Source organism: Ictidomys tridecemlineatus, chromosome 10 (genome assembly GCF_052094955.1).
Source record: "Ictidomys tridecemlineatus isolate mIctTri1 chromosome 10, mIctTri1.hap1, whole genome shotgun sequence".
NCBI lineage: Eukaryota > Metazoa > Chordata > Mammalia > Rodentia > Sciuridae > Ictidomys > Ictidomys tridecemlineatus.
In genome coordinates, this window is record NC_135486.1 from 136323335 (window position 1) to 136331420 (window position 8086).

The 8086-nt window shown below is 59.3% G+C and overlaps 1 protein-coding gene across 1 annotated transcript; it reads left to right on the forward strand.

Moving 5' to 3' along the window:
• Positions 1-36: 36 nt before the first annotated feature.
• On the forward strand, positions 37-5025 carry Sox8 (SRY-box transcription factor 8). The gene is made up of 3 exons (XM_005323631.5): positions 37-631; positions 1920-2152; positions 2908-5025. Exons 1-3 carry the CDS (start codon positions 210-212, stop codon positions 3651-3653), a joined length of 1401 nt encoding a protein of 466 aa, XP_005323688.2. The 5' UTR covers positions 37-209; the 3' UTR covers positions 3654-5025.
• Positions 5026-8086: the final 3061 nt, after the last annotated feature.

Sequence of the window (8086 nt, forward strand, 5' to 3'; positions counted from 1 at the left end):
CGGGGCGGGGCCTCGTGCTCCGCTTAAAGAAACTTGTTGCGGGTCGCGGAGCCAGGACTGAGCTGCGGCGCGGCGGAGCCAGAGTGGGAGCGGCGACGGGGACGAAGGCCGGGCCCCGCGCAGCAATCTTGGGTCCTGCCGCGGCCGCAGCGCAGCCGGGAGGCGCCCGAGCGCTTTACACAGCGAGCGTCGGTCCGCGCGCGGCCCCGATGCTGGACATGAGTGAGTCCCGCGCCCAGCCGCCCTGCAGCCCGTCCGGCACCGCCAGCTCCATGTCGCACGTGGAGGACTCGGACTCGGATGCGCCTCCGTCTCCCGCGGGCTCCGAGGGCCTTGGCCGCGCGGCGGGCACGGGGAGCGGCGGCCGGGGCGATGCATCCGAGGCAGCGGACGAGCGCTTCCCGGCCTGCATTCGCGACGCGGTGTCGCAGGTGCTCAAGGGCTACGACTGGAGCCTGGTACCCATGCCCGTGCGTGGTGGCAACGGTGGAGCGCTGAAGGCCAAGCCGCACGTGAAGCGGCCCATGAACGCCTTCATGGTGTGGGCGCAGGCGGCGCGCCGCAAGCTGGCGGACCAGTACCCGCACCTGCACAATGCCGAACTTAGCAAGACGCTGGGCAAGCTGTGGCGGTGAGTGCAGGATCAGGCAAGGCGGGCAGGAGCGGGGATGTAGCGCAGTGGACAACCACTTCGTGGGGGAGTGGAGGGGCTGGTGGAGTTGGTGGTCTGTTCCAGGCTCTGGCAGTGCCTCCTCCTGACGGTTCCATGATGGGTCCGAAGGGGAAAATACCTTCTGGCTAGCCCAGACCAGTCATCAGGTGCAGGTCTGGAAGTGGGTGGAAGGCGGTGGGTGGAAGGCAGTGGCTGGTGTGGCGGTTCCCAGTGCATCCTCCACTCCCAGGACACCCTGCCCTGGACTGTGACAGGCCCCGTGAGTGGCCCAGCCCCATCAGGAGGCCTGCAATGCCCAGGGGCAGGCAGCCAGCTGGTATCGGAGGTGCTCCCTCCTGAGAAAGGGCTGAAACCCTGAGATTTCCCATGGAGAGGGAGCCAGAAAGGTCTGCTGGCTTCTGTAGTCCACGCTTCTCCCTTTTCCTAGCTATCTATCCCAAAGCAAAGAAGGCAGGAGTGGATGAAGAGTGCAGGAAAGGCTTTGTGTACTCTTTGGTGTGTTCCAGCTAGGCGCCTGCAGAAGACAGGGAGGCAGCAGGGAAGGCTTGCTGCTTGGGACAGCCCACCCTGCTAAATGTCTTCTGCTTGGGCTTAAGATGGATGACTTCGGGTTTGGGGTTCTGGTTTCTGTTTCTTGCTCCTCACCTGATCACCAAGTGCTTTGTCTGTGGTTCCTGGCTTCTCCTTGGATCTGGGGCACAGTGTCAGGCACTCTGGACTGGATTGGACAGGATTCCCAGTTGGCACCCCTGAACCCTGCCCCACAGGCAGTTAGCCCTGGGGATGTGTTCTAAACACAGATGCTGGGCTTTGCCATTGCTTCTGGAAGGCTGGCCATGGAGGGACAGCAAACCCAGCTGAGTCCACGCCACGTGGATTTTTGCTCATAGTGTTTTTCTCAGCTAGGTCCTACCCATATCCTTAGAAAGCCCCAAAGGGAGGGATAAAACAGACTTGGAAAGGGGGATATCAGAGGAGGAGGGTGGAGAGTTTGGGTCTTATTCCTCTGACCACACAGACCTGACCCAAAGGGCCCCCCAGGCTCCTAGTGGGGAGTGCTGCCTGCTTGGAGCCTGGGAGGTGTGAATGCATGGCTGGATTCCCAGGTGGAGGGAGGCCTGGTCCAGTGCCCCAGCCTGTGTCCTGGCCATGTCTCACCCAGCCCACTTCCCGGTCGTGTGCGTGCGGGCTGGCTGCACCGTGGCGGCACCAGGCCCCGCGGCCAGCCCTGCTGTGTGCTCTGCAGCTTGCTGACCGAAAGCGAGAAGCGTCCCTTTGTGGAGGAGGCTGAGCGGCTCCGGGTCCAGCACAAGAAGGACCACCCGGACTACAAGTACCAGCCACGGCGGAGGAAGAGCATGAAGACGGGCCAGAGCGACTCTGACTCAGGGGCGGAGCTGGGCCACCACCCTGGTGGCACCATGTACAAGGCTGATGCAGGCCTCCATGGTGATACACACCACCATGGTGACCACACAGGTGGGCTCCAGGTCCCTGAGCGTCTGACTTCCTGGGAGAAAGCAGCAGTGGGCCTGAGCCCCGGGGAGGGGTTTACCGCAGGGTAGGCAGGCGCCTATCAGAGAGCCAACCTTCCTGGGTACCCTGGGAAAGCCCCCAAAGCCCCTGGTTGCAGCTGTTTCTGACACACTGGGGGGCCCAAGCCACAGGATTGCTGAGGGTCCAGCAGCTTTGCATGGCCAGTGCTCCATGCAGATATGTCAGCTCGACCTACCCACACGCTCCGTGCTATGTGTGAGCATCTGGTTGCATGGGGTCAGCAGCATAGCTTTAAAATCGGGCTGAGGGAGTGGGGTCCCTGCAGCCAGGCAGCTTTGTTCTAGCTGGCCAGAGCCCTTGAGTGTCAGCAAACTCAGCATGGATGGGAAGAACGGGTCTTGTATGTATCCACCTTGGTTGTGGGCACAGGGCCCAGCATTCTGCTAGTGGCCCATTATTGCTAGCTCTGGTGGGGCCAGGCCAGCCATCTTCCTCCCCCATCTTGGTCTTTGGGGGGGCCTTAGGTCTTCCTGTAGAACAGTGCTTAACGGAATTTTCTCTCCTGGGCCTGCCGAGGAGTGAGGTCTAGAACTGACTGCAGGAATTTCTGGGAAGTGTAAAGAAACAAAAACTCGTTGATTCCTACCTGCCGCCGCTCCCCGGGTGCTGGTGCCAGCCTCTGGCCCCGCCTCGCCCCACAGAAGGGGCATTCATCTACACTGTGCTCTCCTCCTCAGGCCAGACCCACGGGCCTCCCACCCCGCCCACCACTCCCAAGACAGACCTACACCACCCTGCTGGCGGGGGCAAGCAGGAGCTGAAGCCAGAAGGGCGCCGCCTGGTGGACAGCGGCCGCCAGAACATCGACTTCAGCAACGTGGACATCTCAGAGCTTAGCAGCGAGGTTATCAGCAATATGGACACCTTTGACGTCCATGAGTTCGACCAGTACCTGCCCCTCAATGGCCACTCGGCCCTGCCTGCAGAGCCCAGCCAGGCTGCTGCTGCTGGCTCCTATGGGGGTACTTCCTACTCCCACTCTGGGGCTAGTGTCGGGGTGTCCCCTGTGTGGGCTCACAAGGGAGCTCCATCAGCCTCAGCGTCACCCACTGAGGCTGGACCCCCACGGCCGCACATCAAGACGGAGCAGCTGAGTCCAGGCCACTATGGTGACCAGCCACATGGCTCCCCAGGTCGCTCCGACTACAGCTCCTACAGCGCCCAGGCCAGCGTCACCAGTGCTGCCCCCGCTACAGCTGCCAGCTCCTTCGCAAGCGCGCAGTGTGACTACACCGACCTGCAGGCCTCCAACTACTACAGCCCCTATGCCGGCTACGCACCCAGCCTCTACCAGTACCCCTACTTCCACTCCTCCCGCCGGCCCTATGCCTCGCCGCTGCTCAACGGGCTCTCTGTGCCACCGGCCCACAGCCCCAGTGGCAACTGGGACCAGCCTGTGTACACCACCTTGACCAGGCCCTGAGGATGCTCATCACGGGGACTTGGCCAGGCCTCCGATGGCCAAGTCCCTTGTTCCCCTGAAAGGCCTGTGCCAGCCAGCCAGCAGCAGGCAACGTGACCACAATCAGGTGCCTGTGGGGTTTGTGTGCAGGAAGCCAGGCGCTGTCACAGGATGTCCCTTTGCCTCCACACCTCTGCCGACAGACATGGCTTTTTCCCTTCTTGCTCTGAGCACGGATAGCCATTTGTTCAATGCCCCTTCTGTGAGGACCCGTGGACAGAGCACCTGGCTGGGCACCTTGATGGATGGAATCAGCAGCCATGGAACCTAGGACAGGAGGGAAGGGGCCTGAGGTCTCTGGACTGTCCTACCTGGAGAGCCCCTTGGGACCATGGGATATGTTCCTGCGGTGACCACGTGTCCTTGACACTCAGATATCGCCTGGGACTGACACAGATGGAGGCGTTCCTGGTAGTCACAGCTCTTCCCAAAAAGGTTTGGCTGTGACCAGCACTTCTCTTTTTGCGTTTAATTTTTTTTTCAGTGATTTTTTTATTTTTAAAGCTTAAACGTGTTTGTTTTCAAAGCTGTTAAGGATGTATTTATGTTCTGTATTATTTTATCTTTAATTAATGAAGTGATTTGTGCAGAGAGTAGAACTTGAGATGACAGGAAAGCCAGGAAGCTTTGCCGAGGGGGCGGGGGGGGGGGTGGAGGGAGGTGCGGTGCTTGGCGGCTTTGGGAGGCTGCCTGGGAGGCCCTGAGATGCAGAGGCCCATGAGGCCAGGGCTGAGGGAAGGAGGAAAGAGCTGCCTTGTGGGTCTGATCAAAGTCGATTGCCCTGGCTGGCATCAGGTCGGCTGGGAAGGGAGGACTTGGTCCTTGCCCGTGGCTGTGCCAAATGGTAGAAGACAGAAATTCCCTGAAAGTGAAAGAACAATCTTGGCTCTGAGGCCCTGGTGCCACCTACCAAGCTGTGAAACTAAACCTCCACTAAATGTCTCTGGGTTCCTAGTTGTAGAGACTGGTACTGATTCACCACCCTGCTTCTGCTGTGTGCCGAGCATATAACCGTCTACTTCATGGAAACTTGTGCCTTTGAAACTTTGTAAAGTCGAATACACCCGAGAAGTTGCTTCTTTTTACTTTTTCTACTTTTCCTACCTTTTTCTAGGGAAAAAAAAAATGTGGGTCTTTTTTTTTTTTTTTTTGCATATCTCTTTCTGGGGGTGGGAACCGCAGCAAACTCATTTTTATGCCATCTATTTTTCAGTGTCAAGTTTGGAAAGACTTTTGCTGTCACTTGCCTGCTGCGTTCTGCTACTTTCTGACCAAGTAATGCTAACTTTTGTACAGATCGATTTCATAAAATTAAAAAAAAAATTGCTTTTTAGCTATGTGGGCCATGTCTTGTGGGTTGCTTTCCATAAGCCTGGGGCCTGAAGGCTCCTGGCCAGGGCGTGAGGAGGTGATGTGTGGCCTGGAGCCCACCAGATTCCCCCAGAGCAGGGCAGTTCTGGGGTGAGCTGATAGGCTGGCTCCCTCCTGGAGCTTCCTGCATGGGCAAAATGAGTCCAGATGGGCGACGTTGGGACTGTTTGCTCCCAAGCCCATGGAGCTGGTCTCTGGGTGCTGTGTAGTGCCCCACACTGACAGCATTTTCAGGGCTGGCTCAGAGCCAAACTGGGAACGAATAAAGGCTGCCCTGCAGGAGCTGGGCAGGATTGTCTGCCTGGAGGAGAGTTTCTGGGGAGAAATGGTTGTGGGGAGTGACAGCACCGGGGGCAGCAGGCCTCTTGCCAAGTCCCGGGTACACACGGCTGCTCGGGGGCTTCTGGGCTGGCTGTGTCCAGCTGCGCATGCAGCTTCTTGAGGCTTCCAAGCCTGGGGGTGGGCACAGGCTTGTGCTTCCTCTAGGACCCCAGCATGGAAGGAAGCTGAAGCTGCAGGTCTAAGGGTGGCCCCAGTAGGAGACCCCCACCCCGTCCTCAACATACCCTACCAATGCCTCCCTCACCCCAGTGGAAACCCAGTCCAGGGCCTACCAGGAGCAGTGTTCATGAAGAGCTGCCCTGGTTTATGAGGGTCCCTGAGGTTGGGTATGGCAGGCCCCCAGGGTTGAAGGATCTGGGGAGGGGGCTGCCAGGTTCACGGATGGCTGCAGCCTTCACAGCCTGCTGCCTGTGTGGAACTGGCCCAGCCTGTCCTGTGTCCAGCCAAGGGCTGTCCAGGCCCATATGGCTCTCAAAGCTCCCGCATTGATGTCCCAGACCAAGGAGAGCCCCGGGCGTCCGGCTCGCGGACAAAGCTGTGAGGCCTTCACTGTGCTGGGATTTGCTTTGGGGCTTGCCAGGTTCCCAAGGGCTGTGCCGCCCTGCCAGTTTTGTTTGGACTTGGCAGGGCTCCTGCGTGTTAACTCCTGGGGGCCCGGGCCCTCTGTCTCACCAACCCAGGCTGGTGCCGCTGGGCCTCCTGAGGGTCTTCCTGGGGTCTTTGTGCTTCTGAGTTTCCCTAGGACCAGGACTCATGGCCCCAGCACCTGTGCAGCCCACACCCTTGTCTGGGGCACAGAGATACTCCCTCCCCTTCCTGCATTTTATGCCTGCCCACTCTGTCCTGTTTCCCGGGCAGCACAGGCAGTGGCTTTGTCCATCATTCTCAGAGGCTGTGCCCAAGGCCAGGTGTCCCAAAAGTCTCCAGATGCTGGGCCCCAGTACTGCACCAAGGTTGTGGCCAGGGAGCAGATGCCTAGAGGTCGCAGTCCACCCCTGTGCAGATTCAGGTGTCCCATGTCCCGTGGCCTCTGAGTCTCTTGCTGGTGAACTTCCAGGTACACAGTGCACCCTGTCAGCCCAGCCCAGGGGAGTTCCTCATTTTTTGTTTCCTTGCCCAGCACAGCGGCGTCACCTCTGACCCCAGATGAACAGAAGGCCCTGTGCAGTCAAAAAGGGGAAATGCCAAGGCCCAAGGCCACCATTTCTGAAGATTGGAAAAGCTCCAAGGTCCTCCTGGGCCTATGTGAGCTTTCAGCAGCAGATTCTCCATCGAGACAGGTTCATTGCTGGCGTGGCCCTCCCAAGAGAACTCATGGCCTTGAGCAGCTACCCATTCTCCAGGACTCTCAGGGAGGCAGATTCGGGCACTCAGCCTGCAGTGGCCTCTCTAAGGACCCCAGAGTGGGTGTCAGAGCCTCACCAAGTGACTCCAAGATGGGTGTCAGAGCCGTAGGTTCTGGCCTGCCTGCGCTCCAGGCCTCTGTCTTTCCTCTCAACACCCAGGCCCAGGCCCAGGGGCTTGGGCCTCAGCAAAGACGGACGACTGTTGTTGGCCCACTTCTGGCTGCACTATGTCCAGCACAAGCCCCAAAGCAAATCCCTACATCTTCCGGCCACCACATACTAGCAAGCCCGGGGCACTACGTGTGGACCACTGGCTGGGGCACACTCTGCCAGCTCCATGGCAAGCCTTTGCTTGGCCAGGACCCAATCTCGGGCCACCAGCACCCCTTCCCCAGATTGAGATGAATCCCAAGAAAGAGATAGGTTACCTCCCACCAGGTACCTGGCAAAAAGACTATTGGCAGGAAGAGGACTCACAGCTGGACACAGCATCTGGCCTTGGTCAGCCCTTCCTGTGCACCATAACATCCTGGCCCACATCTCTGTTCAGGCCTGTCAGTGAGGGCACCACAACTCCCGTGACCCAGGAGCCTGACGGAGTTGGCTTAGGCCTGAGGCCATCACTAGGGGATGCCAAGGCCTTGGGACCCCCTGTAGGCCCTCGGACGGGGACCTATAGGGTGTCCCAAGGTGCAACAGAGACTTGGAGGGCAGCACAGCCCACCCCAGCCCCTCTAATCTCTCCCGCACTTTCTGCTTCTCCCTGCTGGCGTCGGGCACATGACTTCCCTGGGGAGGAAGGATGTCCGGGTCCTGCAGGCCCAGTTAGATTAGGGTCCACCAGTGGTTGAGCATGCTGTGCACAGGCTGGACATGGCCTGAGATACTGCTGGGGTCACATTGCCACTCTGCTCATTGCAGAATGAGGTGGGCTTGCCAGGAGAAAGCTAAAGAGAACTGGGCAAAGGTGCATGTCCAAACTGGGGCCCCATGTTGGCCACGGGCACCGCTCCTCTTCGCCTACCTCCTGTTGCTGCCCAGGGCAGCTCTGCAGTCCTATGGTGAGAAGCTCCACTTGCTGGCCCGCTGGCCTTCCAGAGACTCGGTTTCCCCATGCCCACAGAAGGCTTTCCTGAAGATGCCTTGAACTGGGCTGCTTCAGCTACAGCCAGTGCCCCAGCCCTGTGACTGGCACCTGCTGCCTAGGTCAAATCTCAAGCCCACTAGTCTCCAGACCCCTCCCTAGGATGCACCCCCTTCCGGATCTTCTCCCTCCCCATTAGGCTGGGCCAGAATCTAGGGGCTGGCCAGGGAGCCTCTGGATTCCCAGATGCA

What these genes read in the sequence shown, in the direction of transcription:
- Sox8 (XM_005323631.5), top strand. Translation starts at nt 210, where the DNA reads ATGCTGGACATGAGTGAGTCCCGCGCCCAGCCGCCCTGCAGCCCGTCC. An exon ending in ACGCTGGGCAAGCTGTGGCG is followed by an intron (nt 632 to 1,919) that starts GTGAGTGCAGGA and finishes TGTGCTCTGCAG; the next exon opens with CTTGCTGACCGAAAGCGAGA. An exon ending in CCACCATGGTGACCACACAG is followed by an intron (nt 2,153 to 2,907) that starts GTGGGCTCCAGG and finishes TCTCCTCCTCAG; the next exon opens with GCCAGACCCACGGGCCTCCC.